We start from the raw sequence: 21,569 nt of genomic DNA, 5'->3' as shown, positions 1-21,569 counted from the left end.
TTAAGTAAAATGTTCTTTCAAACTCTTTTGCCTGCATCTCTGATCTCTGATTCAGTTCAAACAGCTAATTAATTTTCTACTTATGTCAGAATGCAAGAAGAGACCCAACATCAATTTTCCCCTCCCTTTGTTTCATAACGCACAAAATACAAGGCTACTTATTTCCCATCAGCAGCAGAGTAAGGGATCAGATAAACTGACTGCAGTGCCAGGGGACTTAATATTTTCAGACACGGACCTGTCAGGCTTAACACTTTGCAAAGGAGTCATCCAAGTGATTCCAGACTTACACTGCCCACAGTAGCACCTGAACCTCAACAGTATGAGTTAATGATTTACAGTCTTCGGGGCAAGACATTACTGACTGCAGTCACGGGAGTCAACTCCAAGTCAACATTTCCTAGTTGCAGCTACTGGCCATAACTGCATTCCCAACGTGTATGTCCAAGCATTAGCATCTTCCTTTTAAGATGTGAAATGTTAGGTGCTCATGGAAATGGGAGTTCTGAAGAACTCAAAGGCAAAACTTGAGGGAACTGTGGGTACAACTTCAAAAGACTGGACTCCAATGAGATGTTTTCATGGCGTAAGATGACTTGTTTCCTTTTATAATAGCCAGGCTTCAGCTCCAGAATGGAGACATTTCATTAAAGTATCTAAAATTGTATGTCTGCATGCAAGTTAGGACTTCAAACTCCAATTATGGTATGTGGGGATCTAGTCAGTACAGATAGAGGAGCTTGGAGAGCTATTCAGTTCAAACTGATGTCAGCTGAAAAGCACTGACTACACTGTAGCTAGTGACTAAACCTTCACTGCTTATAAAGGGAGCTCAGATCCAAGGCCACATATAGAAACACGCATTTAGGCACCTAAAATTAGATGTCTTGAGCATGCAGCTGAAGCACTGGTATTTCAAACAAATGTCTCCAGAAGCTTCCTACAGACAGGCTGGGTATACAGCACATGGAAAAGAGGGAATAAAGGAGGAAACTAAAGAAGATATAAGGACAGATTAACTGATCAGAATACATTAGAAAATGGGATGTGAAATGAAGAAACTGAGTATCTTACAAGGAATATAATGAATCATAAACTCATCCATTTCAAAATGTGTGAAATAAGTCAATGTAGAATAGTATTTAATAGAAGGATGAGAAAGTAACAAGAAAGAAGCATTATAAATGTAGCTTGCCCAAATAAAGATATTAGATCTATTTAACAACATTTCAAACAGAAATCAGAGATAGAAAAATTAAGTTTTCCCTAAAATACTCTAAAACAAACGTGATTAAAGATCTGAATTTCTCCTTTTAATCTGTTTCTAAATTTGCAGCTGCAGAAGGTGTTAAGAGAAGTCAGATCTGCTTTTAATCAAACTTTTGTCAAGTTTATCCAGGGAATGGCATACTTTAGAACTGAGTAGAAAAGCAGCATGATCAAGTCAGCTTTTCCAGCAACAGCTCCTTGGGGTATCACTGATTGCCTCTTTAAGAACTGAGGGAGACCAAGGCCACCACCTTCCCTTCAGTTATCAGACTTAACCAAGGTGAAGGTCAGGCAGTTCCCACAGAAGGGAGTGAGCTCTCTTTAGAGGTTAGTTCTTAGAGGAGAAAGAATCAGTATAAACAGACTTTCAGATTGCTACAGCTTATTCTAGTTAGGAAAATGACTTTGTTTTGTGTTTCCTTGCCAGCTTCATTAATAAAACTGAGTTTTGAGAGATGATTCTCTCTCAGCCCTGCCCTATTGCAAGAGGCCACAGAATCAAGCAGGCTAATCTGTGTTATTTTAATTCAGAATAGTACTAGTAAAAGAAAAAGCTGCAGAAGTAGGGTTTAAGGCAGATTTTCCATGCCAATGAAATTCAAAATTAAGGAGTATATTAGTCCTATATGACAAAGCCAATGTATGAGCAGCAAGACAAATTCACCCTTTCTTTTTTTACCAGAAGGGGTTTTCCTATGTCTCACCCAACCTCTATGTCAATTTACCTATACAAAATCTGCAGAAGCATTCATGTACTCTGTTCATTACTCTAAGCTATAAAAAAAGCCAGCTCCCTGTTTACAGTTACTTTGGAACGCAAGATAGGCAGCTCCTTACTTACTGTGGCATGAGATATTTCCAAAGGAAAAGGAACTGGGAACTATAACCATGCTTCACAGTCACTCTCATAGAAAGGCCTGGGTTAGAAGGGACCTCAAGGATCATCAAGCTCCAACTTCCCGCCCCAGGCAGGGCCACCAACCTCCATCTCCGGAGGCTGCCCAGGGCCCCAACCAGCCCGGCCTTGAACACCTCCAGGGATGGAGCATCCACAACCTTTCTGGGCAGCCTGTTCCAGTACCTCACCACTGTCTTTAACAACCTGTAACAAGAGGTCAAGCCTCCTCTACAGTTATACTCCTGCAGGGCTGACTGATACGAACACTGTTACATTTAGTTTGACTGCACGCATCAGAAAATGCAGACATTTACATACATTTTAGAAACTGTTTCATGTTTTAAGCCATTTCCAAACTGAGCTACTTTAAATTTAAGCTTCCACTAGACTCAGCTTTGATAATCCTCAACAAAGAGTTAGGTGGGCTTTAAGACACTGTTGCTTGCTGTGATCTCAGTACTTTCAGCTGACTTGTTCTAGCTTTCTTCAGGGCCTTTATAAAGTCCTCTATGTACTTGTGACAGAGATCCTAAAATTAACATGTATAAGAGGATGTTAATGTATCTAGTTTCAGCCTTGCATATCATGTTTAGTCTTCTACGTAACACTCACATGGAAGTAATGGACAGGAATCAAATGATATGATTTGCTACTTAGGGTTTGTTTTGCTTAAAGGAACCGATGTATAAAGCCTTACATTTGCAGCTTTCAGAAGGCTAAAATGTTGAAAAGCAGTACAGCATCTTTGAAGAGGAAAAGGACAGCAAGTAAAGTTACCTGCATCATCACGTAATGTCTCAATATTCAGAAATCAGGATTAGGGAAATGGAAACTTATGAAAAAGGTCCGACTTGGGCTACAGAAAGAAAATATCACCCAAAGCAGCTTCTCTGGGTGGTTCAGTAACTGTTCTTAATGGGAGCAGGAAAAAAGAGCACTGAACCCAAGAAATGCATCTATAGGTTAACTTGTACAAATTCATTACCCAGTCTCACAAGCTGTCTAACACAGTAGAGGCACTCAAGAAGAGAATTCTTGTTCATAGTGTTTTATTATTTTTGCTAGTTTATTCAATAATACAGACATCTGCATTTAAATATCATGCTATCTCTAAACTTTGCCCACTGCTAAAGCTGACTCTGAGAAATTTAACAACCAAGAAGCAGTAGTTCTAGAGGTGATGTCACTCTTAAAGCTACCGTATGGGATTACAACTGCAGTGGCAGGCATCCCGATGCATTCTAAGAACACCATGGAATGGCACCATGTACTTCCTCCAACCCACACAGTGGGTTTAGGGTTTGGTATTAAGCTTTGATCTCCTTGTGAAAGCAGCATCTTCCAGTGACCGTCAGCAACCACAAAAATCCTTTCTGTGGAGTTTGTGAGAACTTGTTGAGCTGGTCAGGAATTCTGCAAATCTGTATTTAACCACCTTAAATAATAACTTACTCTTAAATAAAACTCAACATCAAGGCATTGTGTGCTGTAAAGAACAAAATGAATTAAGTTTTCATGGTGGCTTTGTTGATGTTGAAATATGCCTAGGCAGGAGTTACACTTATTTTAATATGTCCAGCATGGTTGCCTTAATGCCATCTGAAAACAACCAAAACCACATGGCACCTAGCAGCACATAACAGCTTTATTCAAATACTATTCTGGATAACGGGCAGGTCTGCTCTGCTCTTCCAAAACTGAAATTCATCTTAGAATGAAATAAAGTTTGTATTTCACTACTGTAGTCTCAGAGTTGATATGATCTTCTTTTTCTGTTGACTGATTTCAGAATACTTCTGAGAAATATTTTATTTTTTACTCAAAAAAAAAAAAAAAAAAGGGTAAAAAGGTTGCTTAACTTTTATCCTAGCAACTAACCTTAACACCAACACTTGGCTTCATTTTAAAACATGAAGTATTCATGACTCATTCTAATTTACATATATTTTCTTATTTTATTATAAAAATGGCCATTTTCCTTTGCAGAGGCATATATAACATTGTCTCTCTTATTATGTCAAGTAACATTTAATAGCCCTTAGCTGCAACTTGGGACTGTTATAAAATGTGCTTAAGATGAGTCATCTTCATTCATTTATTCTGCAATAGGAAGAATTCATGAATGAGTGATCTGCAGTAATTCAACTCTACAAAGAGAGCCCATTCATATACTTCAAACCTGGTTATCTGAATCACTAATGTAGCTGATTATTTCACTTCAACAGAAGAAAATTTTGGCTTAAGAAAAGTCTCCACAGAAGTCTGAATACTTCCAGTATGTCAGAACAGTATCTAAAAGAACTCTACTGAAAATAAGCATTTTGGTGTAACACATAGATATGCAGCCAGATATCATCCTGTCTGTCTAGCAAGAAAATCACGGTGTCTTTGGAAAGTAAAAGGCTGACAAATGGTTTAAATTGAAGTTGTGTTAAAAGAGTGGGCAGAAGTCAGTGCTATCAGGCAAACCACTATGCAGTCAAACAAAATGTTATAAAATCAGAAATTGTCCATTGATACTGAGAAGTGTTCTTTTGAAGTTGTAGTTAAGTCAAAATACACACAGCACAAAGCAGCTAAAACCTAAGCAGTTAGCTACAGAAGTATAAAACAACGAAATTTTACAGAAATATGCATGCAATACATCAAGAAAGAAATACACTGAGTCATCAAAACTCAGTCAAAATAAAGGGATGTGATTAACCAAGGAGAAAGCGTTCCTCAACAAGCACTGCCCTTTTCCCAAACTTACAGATTTCAAACTAGGAAATACACACAATGGCCTTTTCCTCCAATCTTAACTGCCATGGAAGAGGCACACGTTAAGGAGACACTTCTCACTTACAGCTCCAGATCATGTAAAGCTTTAAAGATCATCTGAGTTATACAGCAAGCAGACAGCAAGTATAACAACCTCAGTATAAATGCAGTATTTTCTTCAGAAGTTAGGCCACAGAAAAAGCACAGTGTGCTTCTCCATTAATTGGTACTTTACGTTTTCTTCACTGACAATTTAAAGAGTATTCTAAAATATTCACTATATACATCTCTCTCCTTTCTTCTGGAAAGACAATGACTCTTGTTTTCAAGTTGAGAGATGTACAGAGTACAGAGTATCCAAAATATGAATAGTACTCCTCAGAAATAGAAGAATTATGACAAGAGCCGCTCAATTTTTCCAACAGAACAAGAAATACAGTTAACATTATAGTTAGATTTAAAAACAATCCACATTGACTTCAGCAGACATTGCAAAGGTGAAATGACCAGTAACAAAGCACAAGGCAGATGTAGAATCACTTAAGGAATGATTTAAGCACACTGCACAAACTACTGCATATTTGCATCTGCACTTCAATGGGGGATCCACCCAGAAGCAGCTCATTACCTCTCAACTTCCATTCCTTCATTTTTACAATACACTTACATACTTGCAGTTTAAGCATAAGCCAACGAAAATTGCTTTGCCAGAATCTGAAACTGTTATCATTTTAATCACTAGTCAATGCACAACATGCCAAATAGTTATTAGCCTTTGCAATCTCAAATTATTTCTCCTTTTCCCTGGGTACCTTTCAGTAAGATTTTACTCCAAAGAAAACCTAACCACATTTTTTGCAAGGTAACTTTTTGCTAAATGTAGTTTAGAATACAGACTTAAAAGCAGTGCTTGAAAATACTAAGTAAATGAAGTTCCCAGAGCCAGCTCATTTTAGAAAGTAAACTCGGAAACTAAGAGATTTCTTCATACTGTTTTTACAAGGGAATGTTTTAATGAAGTATTAAGTGAATTTCTTGAAAAAAAACCCTATGCCTGTTTTAATTCTTTCTTCGGGTAGATTCTGAGGCATCAACATTAATTACATCAATTACAATGTTGTATATAATTACAGTTTTTCTGTGAGCAGTGTGCTGTATCTTTGGGAAATAATATGCAGGTACACATTTCTAACATACTTGGCATAGCCTCTTTTTACACAGCACGTCACAGAAAAAGCAGAAAATGCATTTTTTTATTGAGCGTTAAGTCAATATGGTCAGGCAAGAATATAAAGATTGGCAAATATTTACAGAAAAACAGACTGGAAAGCAGTATTAAGACACATTATGATGACTAAATCAACATCCCACTAAGAGCTTCTCCACTAAATTTCTGACATTTTCGTTTCTCCATACCTTTTTCTTAAATAAGCATCTCTTCAAATAGTACTCATTATGTATTTCCACATCTTTAGCTTTGAATTGACTTAATAACAGAGTTTGCATACAGTGAAGAAAATAAAAACAGGAAAATAACATGAGGTTTCCTTCTTTAGCATCAGTGCAATGGTATCCTGTGGCTACAACCCATTTTGAAGGCTGGGCATCCATTTTGTGGCAAAGTAAAGCAGACTACATTTGAGAAGCTGTGGCAGAACAAGAAGGACCATCGATATCACATTAATCTCCACAACATGCACTGCATGAAATCATTCACTTTTCACAAATCTAGGTACAGTAGACAAGGTAGACATTCCTCATTGTTGCAGTACAGACCATGAAACAGAATATCAAAGAATATCCTGAGTTGAAAGGGACCCAATAAGGATCACTGAGTCCAATTCCTGACTCCACCCAGGACCTCCCAAAAGTCAAACCATAAAATACAATACAGTATCACTTGCCAAAGGGGTTTCTTCTTTAAGTCAGAAAGACCTGAAAAGTCATAAAGGGAGAAAGATCTATTGACATCATCGTCATAGCAGAGAAATGTCAAGAGTGGCAAGAATAGACCAGAAAAGGGGCATTCAAGTGAACATGCCCAGCTGGTTCTGCTCTAAGATTAGTGAACATATAGACACGAAAACCTAAGTTATGATCTCTGTTTCAACACCATCTACATACATGCCATATTATTTTCATGTCCTGGGAAGGGGGAAGGACAAGGAGAATGCCCATACAACAAGTTGTGTGCAGAAGCTGCAGGACTTTTCAGGAAAGTTGTAAAGATCATATCTGAGTTTATTCTCAGTGAGTACCAGGAACAACTGTTAGCTAATTATCTCTTGCTCTCACCTTCATATTTAAAGTGTGAAGAAATAAGCAGTTGAATCAAATCACAATAGCAAGTTGTCTATTTAGAAAGTAACAGGATCAAGAAGAATAAAAGCAGTATCACAATAGGTAAGAACTCGAGTTGTAAAGATACAGTATCAGTATTTTTGCAGTTCATCACACACACTTCCTACTTTCAAAATGACTGCGAGGAAATTAAACCCACAGAAACACAAGGTATGCTTCTCCTCAGCGTTTTGTGCAATAAAGGTAAAATACAATGCCCTATCTGTTGTTGGATTTTTTTTTTTTTAATCTTAAATTGCAAGACAAAATTAATTTGTTCCCCTTGGAAATTGCGAAGTAACTATTCATACTGATACGTTTCAAATAAGAGTCTACAGAAACGTGAGCTGCAATACTGGCTGATTTGTGGTTAAAGTGAAGCAATAAGACTGTGCAACTAGCACACTCTTGGCAAATGGCACTAACGAACACATAGGCTTTAAGAATTGTTGATGTAAACTTAATTACAGTCCAAGGCCTCCTTTTAATCAGCTATCCTGTAGCCCGAGGACCCAATTCTGACACCGGAAACAGACTTTTCATCTCAGACTGAAGGGAAGGAAAAGGAGATGCAAGCCTCTTGCTTGAGCTTCTCAGGACTGCATCTGTTGGTTCTGGGCCAACACACAGAAAACAGAAGGTAGGATTCGTTGTCCCAGCAGATAACAAACAACAAAAAAGTGACCTTGTATCTGAATATGTGGATGCTCTCTTATAACAGAGTGAACTGGTATTCTAAACAACAGCAGTATCTGAGTGCTTGTTTCTTGCAGCTGTAGATTAACTTTACTCACAGCTAGTTTAATTCAGAACAGAAAATATCCAAAATGACTCTTGTGTATTCTTGGATGAAATGGTTGTACTTTGAAGTGAGATCAAGCTAGAACTCATGGAGGACACTGTTTGGTAAGAAAACTACCAATAGGATAACAGACAACTACTATTAGCATAAGCAAAACAATGACTATGTTATAGCAAAGAACAAAAAAACCCAACATCCCTCAAACCAAATTAACAACTCTAACTTTTAAATTGAGGTCTGTTTAATAAATGAGCTTAACGAAGTTGCTACAATAGTACTTGCCTGTTTTGTCTGCAGACTAAAAATGCCATGTTATTTAATTTCAACTAATGCAACAAAAAAGTACACTCCTAGTAGTACTGAAATCTAACCCTAACACAAAATCTTTGAGACTGTTAAATAAAGCTCGTACTTAAAATTACTTTTTTCAGTCTTTTACCTTCAACACCAGAAACTGCCTTTTATTTATCTTGATGCAGAATGTGGAAATATTATATATATATATATTATATATGTTTTACCTGTAATGCACTGAAACTGTCCATCTTCTCTTCTTATTGTAAAAGCTTCCCCTGGATTAACTTGCACAAGAATAACCTTAAAAATAAAAGAGTGTTCACAACCATTACACAGGAGTATGTTACAAAAGCCTAGCATGTGTAAAAAAAAAAAAAATTAACTGCAAAAAAAAAGTCTGAATATATTATTTTCCACTTTACATTATCTGCTGCCTTTATCCCTCAGAGAAAGGAGATTAGAGCAAGAGCAAGTACAGATACTTTTAAACAAACTTTTTCAAAGAACCAAGCAGAGAACAGCAACTAGGGTAAAACAACACCTGTACAAATTTTATTTTCCGGACTGTCCAGTATAATCAAAACAGCTTAAATTATTTAAACAAATTACATTTAATTCCACGTTAATCAAACTACTACAGAAAGTTTCAGAGGTAGCCCAGGACTCCCAGTGTTTATATTTTAAATATTACTGCTTGGCAAACAGTTTTTCAGCGTAAGAGAAACATCCTGTAATTTCCTTCTTTTCATAATCCAAGCACATTTGTACATTCATTAATGAAAAAGCATTATTAGAATCAATAACAAAGTAAGCATATCAGATACATGATATGGAACAGTATGAATAGTTCTATTTGCAGAAAGTTGTTGAACCTCTTTCTTCTTTTCTTCACGTGTGTTTGCTATTGTTTGTACACAATATAGAATATGTAAAAAGCATCTGCAGCTGAAAAACTATGGAAATCAGACAGAAACCAAAGTAAAAGTTCATCACCATTTTAGACTTTGGAATTCCCCTTTGAAACCTGACTTTGAGATAGTAAGTTTGTAAGTTGTAGCTATGAAGAATCCAAATAAGATTAGAACAAAGGAAAATAAAGAACAACTTTATTTCATAGAATCCTTAGAGTCAGAAGGGACCTCTGAAGGCCATCTAGTCCAACTCCCCTGCAGTGAACAGGGGCACCACAACTACATCAGGTTGCCAAGGGCCTGATCCAGTCTCACAATGAAAATCTCCAGGGACGAAGCACCAATCACATCACTAACTTCCCTTCCAGACATCTCTTCAGACTTGCCTGCATCCAACTTCAAAAATTTTGGCCAAAAAGTTTATTCTGTTAAGCTGCTAAAGAAAGTATAATTGGGCTTGTTGTTTCTTTACAAAGAAAATGGAAAGCTTCAGTGCATAAGAAGAAGGGGGAGTGACTTTTTACATGTCTGATAGTGATAGGACAAGGAAGAATGGCTTTAAACCAAAAGAGGGGAGATTCAGGTTAGATGTTAGGAGGAAATTCTTTACTCAGAGGGTGGTGAGGCCCTGGCACACCTGTCCTGGAGGCACTCGAGGCCAGGTTGGATGGGGCCCTGGACAGCCTGAGCTGCTGGCTGGCACTGCCCATGGCACAGTGGTTTGAACTACATGATTTTTAAGGTCTCCTCCACTCAAAGCCATTTTATGATATGCCTTTCATTTTATCATACTGATAATTTTCCCAATTACCTAATGTATCTGATATTCCCTGAACTCAGAAGCAAAGTTACAGAAGTGAGCCTCAAATAAAGCTTGCATGTCTTCAGAATACATTGTATCACTAGAGTTTGTTGCAAGTGCTTGTAGCTAGCATTTTAGCAACTGAATACCACCTTGAGACCATGATGGAGGGAACCCAGAGTGAATGACTTGCTACAATTTTTTTTTTTCCAGGCTTCCCAAGCAGACATAACTTCTTGAAGATGTGCATTTAATTCACTTACCTTCTACTCTCTGCTACAACTTAAGGTTCTAGCTTAAAATTTAGACAGGAGTAAAAGTACTTAAAAGCTTGCCATCTGTGTGGGCTGGAAAGTATCCAGATTTGCACAAATGTTTAGGATTAATACCTTGACTACTGGAAGGAGCCATTCTGGCAATCAGTACAAGTTGGGTCTCCATGGTATAGAATCATAGAATCATTAAGCTTGCAAAAGACCTCTAAGATCATCTAGACTAACTGTCAACCCATCACCATGAACTATGTGAAGAAGAAAAGCTGTAAAGCTCTCAAGTTTTAAGCCAACATGTGGAACAATTAATTCCCTTGATTACTTTCTAGTAAAATGGAATGAGGGATAAATGGTGTTACTCCATTTCTCCCATTTCTTCAGTGCCAATGCCTGGCTCCTGGCATCCTGGTAACTCCTCTTTTGTTGCTTTGGGAACCTGCTGGTCCTGCTCCTCCAGACCTTGGCCGCAGGATATCTGGACAGGAGGCTCCAGCTAGAAAAGCTAATGATGTTGGCAGTGGGCCAATGGGCACATTGGCACAACTGCAGCAAGTGGGCCACGTACCTCTTGATTTTCTTTTGTAGTGTTTTCTCTTGCATGAAAATCTTTGTTGCTTGTTTCACAGTGCCTCTTAGAAGAAAAAGGCCCAACACCTGGGCATAATGCAGTGGGAGAGAGCACTGGCTGTGCCACGTGGCAATGGGTCTACTGATGGAGTCCGTACTGCTTTGACACTCCAGCTTTCAACAGGTTCATTTGTCTCTGAGAGCATCTGAATACCAATAGGCTGGGAAGACTGGCTGACTTAATGCATGTTCATTAGATGCTCACGAATAGGAAATACAGGTGGTTTGCTTTTTTTTTTTTTTCAATGGACCATTAGTCTGTTTGATGTGCGATTCTGTACTTAACTGAATGGCTCCTGCTTCCAGCCTTGCTTTTATGTTGTACATTCTCATTTATATTTTTTACAACTGTTACAATATAGGCTATACTTGCTGCTAAGTGTGCCGAAGAGACTGAATCAGGGCTGAAGTCATTTCACAAGTTTCAAGAACCACTGGTTTCAAAAGCCATTGTGCTGGGGAGTAAAGTGTATCAATACAACCAGCCCTGGTTCTCTGCCTTAATGCTGCTGACACCCAGGGAGCCACCACTGCTTTAAGGACATTTTTGACATCCTCATCTCCTGAGAATATACAACTTGCAAGAAGAAAAACTAAAGCTATGCATATTTACAAGGAGATGAGTACCTTCCTGGTCAGAGGAGATATAAACAAGGAGAGACAATAATTCCCAGGGATTCACTCCTATTACATAAGAATCTGATGCACATAATCAAAGATGCAAGAAAATCTAAAGGAAAATGTAATATCTGTATTTCATAGCACCACGTGTTAGGCAAATAAAACCCACAGGTTGCTAGTATTTAGAACTCTTTAATTTTAGCAGTTTTGTTGAGTCCTGCACATCTCATTGCCCAATAACACCATCTCCTCAACCCACTGGTGTTATGAGAACAGAAGCCCTCATCTTTCACATCAAATACTCTAGATCTTAGCCTCCTTCCTCTGTTGGGCAAAATATTCATGTTGGTTGTGACCAAACAACAAGCTTTAGCAAATTCTGGTGGTTCAGCTTCTTCCTCCATGCCTCATCCTTCTGGTGACAAATACAGCTGCTTTACTCTGCTATCCAAAAGGCTAAAATTGCTACCCAAATCGAAAATTCTGCTATCCAAAGGCTAACGTGCATTATTCTGCTCACATTACTGCTAACTGCTGTTCTAAAATAACTGCAATAATTTGATACAAAAATCATTTACGGTGTGCCAGCCTCAGTGGGAAGCACGTTCAACACAGTTTCCAAATGCCAATTCTCTTACTAGATCAACAAAACACTAATAAAAACTTCACAAGCTTAACAAAATACTGGGAGTTTAAGACACTGAGTCCTTGATATGTGTTCTATAATCCTATAAATGCATTCAAAACACCATCTACCATTAAAAAAACATCTAATAAAATTTAAAAACATAATTGCTCAGTGCTAACCCAACTTTGACTCAACATATTTTTGTCTCAAGTTCAGAATAACATGACTACTAAGAAATGGAGTATTAGGTCAACAACCAATTTTTTGTCATTTTCACTGGGACTATAAATTGCTTCCTTTAAACTGTTATTTAATAATGATTCACACGACCTCAGTACAGTCCTCAATGAAAAGCAGTACAGAATATCTATTCAGAGGAGATTAGCATACAAGCTGAAATACTGGAATAAAGCTACACATTTATCCTCAAAACAATCATTTCATAAATAAAACAAAGTGGCCAGCTCACATGGCTGAAGCTTGAAGTACCTGTAACATCAGTTCTGAAAAGTATTGTAGAGTTTTAACAGTGTAATTTCATACTTTTCAGTAGTACTTAATTCGTTCTACAAAGGACATTAAAACGAATGAACAATACACTAAGCTTTTCAGTGGTTTAATTAAATTGGTATGGATTACAGAGGTTTTTTAGTACAACGTTAAAAGCAAACTTTATCCTAAAACACAGAAAGATACTGCAAAAAGGAACAGTATTTATTAAAAGCACTTTTTAGCATAAATTACTTATTTTCCTGAAATTTAAAGGACTTGCCTTGCTGTCTGTCCACTGTCAGTCTAAGATGCATACCCTGGCTTGGCATAGACTAGCTTTCTAATAAAACTCAATTGTGTCACGCATTAGAAAGCTCAATGAGGTTTTTACTGAAATTATTGCTCAAACTCAGGCAGCTGCTCAAGCCAAGTAAGAGCATAAGAAATGTCCTCATGGTCTTAGCTGGTGGCCCAGGTCAGTAGCCTATTCTAGTGCAGTACTTTATTTCCAATACATCAATTGTAGATGCTATATTTAGGGAAAGCAACAGATCCTGGGCAGTTTCTGCAGTCCATCTTGCTCACTGTCCATAAGTTTGCCTAAACTCTTGGGATTTGCTTACACTGTCTGTCTCCACAAACTCCTACAGCAGCAAGTTCCTGAAATTCGCCTTTAAGCCATCTTAAAAAAAAGTGTCCCACTAGTTAAGTGCCTCTAGCTCTTGTATTACGGGATTTGATAAATGATTTTGAGTAATTTCACCTACCTCCTCCATTATTTTTTTTTTTTGACTCAGCAATTTCCTCTCCTTTTACACCCAGTTTCCACTCACTGCAGAATCCCAGTATTTTCAACCTCTAAGACAGCTGCTTCATTCCCTTGACCACATCAGTGGTACCTAAAACTAGATCTGTACTAGCAAAGTGAACAGTGCACAGCAACATTCCTAGGTGCTGCAACAGTTGCCTGGAAAGATGAACTATGTTATAGCAGTCCTGATCACACTTGGGGCTGATGCCAGCCAGCACTCTCCCAGATGATGCTACAAACTGTTCCAGGCAGTTTGCAGATAGATACTCCTTCTGGAGGAGGAAACAGTCTCCTAGAACAGACTTGTTTCATGACATTCAGCCTCAGTTTCTGAGAACATTCTTGAGCACGCTTAAATTACAAATACATAAACACTGCCTGACAGTAGCATTACAGTGCTTTGCCTTTTTGAAGGACTAGAACTTAAGGGATATCATCTTCATCACTTGTGAAAAACTCCTTCTCATCTAAATCCTAATTTGACATGTCTTATTTGACAAATCCATTCCTATAATACAATAATTCTAGATTTTTTATAATATTTACCTACTTAAATCCAAATTAAAATACAATTTTACTGCAGCTCAAGTAGTATGATCAAGCCTTTCAAAGACATGCAACATTGAGTTTGACATACTATCAACAGATGTAACTATAATTTAACAATAATTTCATCTGACGGTCTCATATATGATTTAGCTTTACTAGATCAGTGTGAAATGGGATGAAAAAGTATTCTGATCTTTTATCTACAGAATCAAAGGCAGTACAAATGCTAAAAGGACAGCATATCAATGCTTCCTATTCTCATTCAGTAAGCTTTGAACTACTGGCATGAGAAACTACTGGATTCTTCTGCAGACTGAATTAGAAAGAGATCGGAATGTCTTTTCTTCAAATCCTTACCTTATTTTTAATCCTTATGAAATATATTTAATAAAAATGGCAGAGGGGAAAAAAAAAAAAACAAAGAGGAAGGATATCAACAACAAGAAGTGGAAGAGAGACTGCAGGCAGAACTGCAGCCACCTGGACTCAGAGCACTTTTCCAAAACAGGGAAAATGTTAAGGTCAAATGTTAATGCTCATCTCCAGAAAGATCCAGAAGTAACATCTATCAGCACAAAAGGGAGGCTGCAGAATCCAAAATTAGCTTCATGGAGGTATTTCTCCCCATCAATATGATCACAGCGATGTTTCACAGCAGAAGAGCAATAATACAAAATGTTGCTGGTCTTCATAGATATCAAACACCTTCTTAAACACCCTAACACGTTCCTCATGGCACATGAATACACAGGTTAATGTATTTCTTTATTGAAGCCTAGCTGGGGACAGAAGGGATTTAAAATATAGAGCTAGCTAATCCTGTTTTGAATATGTTAGCTTGCAGACTAATTAAATTTAGCCAAAAAGCCCATTAATTCCACTGCAACAACAATTAAAACCGACCCTTCATTCTGTCAGTAAGAGACACGATTCTACAAGCATCTCTGCTTCTCCTTCCATCCTGCTAACTGCAGTAGCAATGTGTCAGCAGTTTGCCACATTTCCAGACAATTTCAGTGAGGAAAGAAAGGCAGCTTAAGACTTGGGATCGCATTATAACATGCAGGGAAAAAAGTTTCCCTAGTGCTCTCAGCCACAACACAAAAAGTGAGGAACCAGAGGCCTTCACAACTAATGGATGCTCACTGAGAAGAACACGTCTGTCTTCCACCAGACAGACAGTAAGGAAGACTGAAGTAGGTGGCAGCCCTGCCCACAGCAGGGGATGGAACTGGATGGTCTTTAAGGTCGCTTCTAACCCAAACCATTCTATGATGCTAAGTTCTTGGGGCCTGGTGCCAGACTACAACAGATTCTGGTAAAGCCCCTATATAAGGTGAAACACTTGCAGGGCAAGAACACAAAAAAGCTTAGGCTTAATTCACAAGAGTGTTACTTCACTGTTTTAATACAACATACTTCCATAGTGGACACCATAAATACAATTACAAGTCTAAATTATTTCTGCCCATATGGAGGGAAAAAAAAAAGACATTCCATTAAAATCATGGAATGGCTTGGGTTGGAAGGGCCACCAACCTCCAGATCTGGCACTGATCAGGCACAGACCAGGCTGCCCAGGGCCCCATCCAACCTGGCCTTGAACACCTCCAGGGATGGAGCATCCACAACCTCTCTGGGCAGCCTGTTCCAGCACCTCACCACTCTCTCTGTAAAGAACTTCCCCCTGACATCTATTAGGTAAAACCTGAAATGAGTCAATGAAATCTACAAACTTACCTAGTAAAACTATTTAACAAAGGACATCTCATAGCAAATTTTACACAATTTTCTTCTTTTGTTTACCATCATACATATGCAAAGGCAGCTCTGAACAGTAATAAAACACTAAATGTCAAAACTGGCAAGGCTCCCTCCTCAAACATCCACATGCACGTACATGATACATTCAGCCAAAATTATACTGCTCTAAGGAAATAAACAATCACTGGCAGAGTATTTCCTCACAAATACTCTGCTGCTCCTACCAAATACACACAGGATGAAACAGAATGTATCTGAAAAAAACTACATATGCAAAATATTACCAACATATCAGATATCCAGAGGTAATATTTGAAAATTGCTGTTTAGATTCTACAAGCTTAAACTTAGTTTGCAGTTTAAAAAAAAAAACGAAAAGAAAAACAGTACAAATGACTGTGCCCAGAAGTATGCTGATAACACACTGATAGGAGCAAAAAAATGCCCGAAATTAAGACAGTTCCTTAGCTTCATCCTATCCCTGCCACCTAAAGCTAATAAGATCTACCTAATTTATCAGATTCTCATAAGGCTTACAGAGAAATGTCCAGTTTACCCTTATCACATAAAGATGATTTTCACTATTACACACCATGAAGCCACAGTTTCCATACCTGTATTTCTAAAAAAGACAAGAATGAAATGCCATCCTAACTCTTCTGAACTCACACAAACACTGAGAGATTCAATTCAGACGTAGAAAAATTCCGGTTACAGTTTCAGTACCATCAGCTTTGTTTTCAAAACTGTTGTGGCAAGTTACGTTGCCTAAATAAGTGCTTTTATGCCTAAAAGCTTCTCTGTTCATGGAGAACTATGCAATGCCCTTTTAAAATATTGAGTTTTCTGAACATCCACTGCTTTATTTCTAACCAGTCTTACCTGAAAGATCAAAGCCATCACTTTAGAGTTACTGGGATACGAGACAAGTATTTTCTTATTTGCATTAAAGGAAAAATCTATAGATGTCAAGCTCTTTACATCTCTCAAGGGTATACCTGCTCTCAAACCCATTCTTCAGTATCAAAGACTATCAGCCTTCTGGAGGGGAAAATTAAAATGCTAAGTGTTTCAGTCCAGACTGAGGCTAGAGAAACCAGAGTAAAATTACACTAAATACTTTCTCTTGGTGCTGTCCATTGCCTCAAAGACAAGAGCAACAAAGGAACCCGACTGAATTTCAGGGCAAAGAAATACCTGGAGTCCTTTCTCCAGCCCCCCACTTCTCACTGAAGGTGAGAGGAGCTGAGTTAGCTGGTATCTTTGTCTAAAAGGAGGTAAGTCATGCCTTGTGAATGGGTGAAATCTGGGACAAGTTTTCTAACCAAGTTAAAAGCTTCTGGATACATTTAACTCAATTGCTAACAGATCTGCCATTAAATATATCACAATTAAAAATATCCAATCCACATCAAAACTGACTGATATTCTAGAATACAAATCAAAATACTGAAATACGTTGAGAATGCAAGGAAAAAGCAGGGAAGAAACTAGGATATAAGAAATTGATTTCATTCACTGCAAAAATCACATGTAATAGGAATAACTAAGAACAGGTTATATATGTTATATTACAACTACAGTTACAGTATATTCCAATGAAATATGTAGGAAGAATCTTCCTGTACAACAGAAAGGGTTACAAACTGAAGCAAAATTGTACTGCTGAAAAGCAGAGTTCTGGTTTTCTCTCATGGCTGTTTTGGGGGACTGCATCTTTTGAGGATCTTCTCCCCTCTCACACCAACAGAAGTCTGGAAAACTAAGCAGACAGCGTCTCAAATTGTTTCCTCCCTGGACCCTGAAACCATAACTTAAAAAGCACCAATCACAATCCATTTCTGTATTAGCAGAAATAATGCTCTTTTCTGAAGGAGAATTATTAGGAAAGTTACAAGAGCTTCAGGGTTGATTTTCTTTTTTTTATTTATTCATTTTTAATCTGTGTTTAACATTATGTGGATACAGGTGCTAATTCAGTAGCAAATGATTGTCAGTATATAACTGAAATAACAGAAAGATTGTAATGAAATCATTTATTTAAACATGCTGGTAAGGTACAGAAATGTAAAATAAGCAGTGGTTCGACTAAAAATACTGCAGCTGAAATTAGCTCCATAGTACTGATGAGAAGTATTTTCAGCCACAAGGACACAGGTTGATTCATTTTTGAACATTTCACAAATTTAGGAAAAAACTGTCGTTAATTCTCTCAGCCATCATGACTTCAAAATGTTAGAAATCCCCAACTAAATCTGCTTATAGGTTGGTACAGCCACGTCCATTGCGAGATGCATACTGTACCTTTAAAAGCCTGTCTGCAACGAGATTAAAAAAGAGTGCATTTCTGGAAAAGGGTGAATATAACACAATACACAACTTCCAGGCAGAGCCACATTTATGCTCTGTCATTGGGGCATTCCGAACAATCACAATTTTTTTTTTTCACTAATCACTCCAATCAAGATGTAAATTAGTGGCATGCTTAAATCTAGTATCCCATTTCAAAAGCCTTAGCGCTTTGACTTACTGTTGCTCGCATCCTTTTATTTCTCTCATTCAACTGGTGCTACCACAGTGACAAAGGCTGAAGGAGGATCCAACAGTCACCGCTCCAGATGCTCCAATCTGTTCCATTCACTCAATATGAGGCAATCTTCGGCGATGTGCTGAGCACTGGCCCCCCTCAGCAGGGCACCTTAACCTGACCGTCACGCCGGAGCATCTCCCTCTACCTTTCCCTAGAGCTGTGCATCCAAACAGCATGTGGAGGCAGGACGGGAAAGGTAGGATCAATTAACAATATAGTCGGCAATACCTACCTCAAGCCTTCCTTCCTATCAAATTAGCCAACGTACAGTGAGCTTCCTGCTGTACACGAATGTATCATGTCACCATAGCAACTAAATCAACAAATAGCTGCTGCAGCATCTGCTTCTGGATCATCTAACGTCAGTCAACAGAAGGCTCGGGTTTAAGAGAACAAAGCTTCCAAATATATTCCATTTTATAAGTGCGTTTTTAATTTAGCCTCCTGATTCCCAGATAGGATACACTAGGCAGGAATGAGCCAACTTCTGACTGTATCCTTGAATATATGATGCAGCTCATAACTTGTGTGCAAATAAGCCAGAAGGGTTGGGGGGGCGGGGGGGGGTGGAAAGTAGTAAAGAATACTTTAAAAAAGAATTTTAAAAAATACAGCAAAGAAGTTGTCAGTTAGATTTTAATGCACTTGTTCTTAAATACTCTTTACTCCATACTGTGCATTTTTATTCGGTACATTAGGTGGCATGAAAAGGGAAAAGTATGTTTCCCAATTCTACTTCATAATTTCTTATTTTCATATACACCTGCCTTAAGTAATGCAAGAACCAGAAATACCTTTTATTAGGTATTAATATTAAAAGACATTGCAGGTGACAAAGACTGTTTCCCTCTGTTAGTCCCCAGTAAAGAGTGGAACCGAACAGAAATCATCCAGTATTACTTTCTGACAATTTAACATCTGCTGCCTTTAATCCCAACAATAGCAGGAGTCCATTGGCATGCTCTCACTTGTAGAAAGACAGCTATGTAAGGGAAAACACTCATTTCTCTCTCCCTGTGAGAATTTACTTCAAATACCACATTCGGTATAAGCCTGTGCTTATGGTCTAAATCCTGGCCTCTAAGCAGACATGGCAGATGAAAGGGCATCTTAACAACCTGGTACCTGCAATGTGAGAATGTCAGATCACCGACTAGACATTGCCTGAGCTATAGAAAGATTAAACATTATTTGGACAGCATTTGGACAGTATTGTCTGAACCTTTATATAAAGAGACTCAAGCCTACAGCTCAGTTAGAATACTTCCAGTAGCCTTTCTTTTATCTTCAATTCACATTCCCCCTGATTCATCAGCACAACGTTTTTTACCAAGAAAAAGCTTTCTAGGTCAAGATAACAGTTCTCCATATTCAGCATCATTTTATTACTGAAAACATTTATGTTTAATTTTAAAAGGGGCTGTTTTTTCCATCTGTGTATGGTCTTTGGAATGTTGCAGCTACTTTGTCTCCCCAGAGCATAGTCCAATGAATGGGGAAAAGCAGACACTGAATCTGAATAATTCCACTGCAGCTCTGAAGCTGATGCGCTGTGATTCGTGGGTTTGCTGCCCCATTTGCATGGCCCTAAAAGCTACTGATCACAGAACATAGCAGGACTTCAGTGCTCTTATTCATGAGCTGCACACGAATTGCCAGACGGAACCACAGCTGTGGTCTAGCTAAGGTGATGTCAGTCACAAATGTAGTATGATTCAGTTTTCCAAAATATCTTGTCCATATCATTACGTTGATGAGGCTAAGGACAACTCTTTTCCAGAATGAAACCCGCTAACATTTAGAAAAGTGGTTAAATGGAAAAATACAAGTGATCTATGTAACGTATATTACTCACAACATAAGATTATAAAATAAGAAGGGAAAAAAAAAAAAACAACGAAGTGACATCAGTTATAGAAGTTGGATTAAAACTATGCCTAGGGTCTTTAGGAATTCAAAATAATTTAAGAATCTCATGCTTTTCAAGAACATCATTTCTAACTATAACTGTCTTAATGTCATCTTTCACAAGACTGCTCAAACTCCACCTTCCTTTAAACCTTCTCCTTCCCTACTTATGCTGGCTTATAATCAACAGAGTTCTGAAAACTTGAGGCTGATTTCTGTGTTAGGTCATAATAATTCATGGCAAGCTAATTATACATGTCCATGTATCTATTCAGAAAAGTAATGCTAGAATTTTTGTCTAAAATCTTGTTTTGCGGTATGAATTACAGAAAACAGGCTTCTCATTCTCATTTACAAATGTCTTACAGATACTGAGCATCACCCAAGAAACATTATGCAATGTTTAAAATCTTACTATTTCCCACCACGTTCATCTAAGCAAATTACGATTTATGGGTTTTACACAATTCTCTACCCTAGCATCTACTAATACTGACTAGCAACCTAGAGGGATCCAAACTCTCTCTCTTTGTATAGAGATTAACACTATCCTAATGAAAAACAGAAAAGATCCAAGCAGTAAAAGTTACTAGCAGATCTCCTTTTCCAGAAGTCAGGAGAAAATCCATACAGAATTATGTGGATATTTAGAATCACAGAATGGCCTGGGTTGAAAAGGACTACAATGATCATCCCGTTTGAACCCCCTGCTATGTGCAGGGTCGCCAACCACCAGACCAGGCTGCCCAGAGCCACATCCAGCCTGGCCTTGAATGCCCCCAGGGTTGGGGCATCCACAACCTCCAGTCCCAGTGTGTCACCACCCTCTGTGTGAAAAACTTCCTCCTGATATCTAACCTAAACCTCCCCTGTCTTAGTTTAAAACCATTCCCCCTTGTCCTATCACTACCCACCCTTGTAAACAGCCAGTCCCCCTCCTGTTTATACGCTCCCTTCAAGTATTGGAAAGCCACAATGAGGTCTCCCCAGAGCCTTCTCCAAGCTAAACAATCCCAGTTCCTTGTAGGAGACCTGCTCCAGCCCTCTGTTCATCATAGTGGCCCTCCTCCAGACCCATTCCAAGAGCTCCACGTCCTTCCTGTACTGGGGACCCCAGGCCTGCACACAGCACTGCAGATGGGGCCTCACAAGAGCTGAGTAGAGGGGGACAATCACCTCCCTCTCCCTGCTGGCCACCCCTTTTTTTAATGCACCCAGAACACAGTTG

The 21,569-nt window shown here is 38.3% G+C and overlaps 1 protein-coding gene across 4 annotated transcripts in view; it reads right to left on the bottom strand.

Moving 5' to 3' along the window:
• Nucleotides 1-21,569, bottom strand: part of FNDC3A (fibronectin type III domain containing 3A) — a 114,079-nt gene that overhangs the window by 65,285 nt on the left and 27,225 nt on the right. For 3 of the 4 annotated variants that reach the window (XM_031615650.2, XM_031615648.2, XM_031615649.2), the window contains exon 3: nt 8,591-8,666. The exons of the other annotated variant lie outside the window; for it this stretch is intronic. In XM_031615650.2, coding sequence (XP_031471510.1) covers nt 8,591-8,666 — 76 coding nt within the window. The remainder of the gene's footprint in view (nt 1-8,590; nt 8,667-21,569) is intronic. 4 annotated transcript variants of the gene reach the window in all.

The sequence above is a fragment of the Phasianus colchicus genome, chromosome 1, assembly GCF_987193195.1.
Source record: "Phasianus colchicus chromosome 1, bPhaCol1.hap1.1, whole genome shotgun sequence".
Taxonomy (NCBI): domain Eukaryota; kingdom Metazoa; phylum Chordata; class Aves; order Galliformes; family Phasianidae; genus Phasianus; species Phasianus colchicus.
This window is presented reverse-complemented; position numbering and strand designations above follow the sequence as displayed.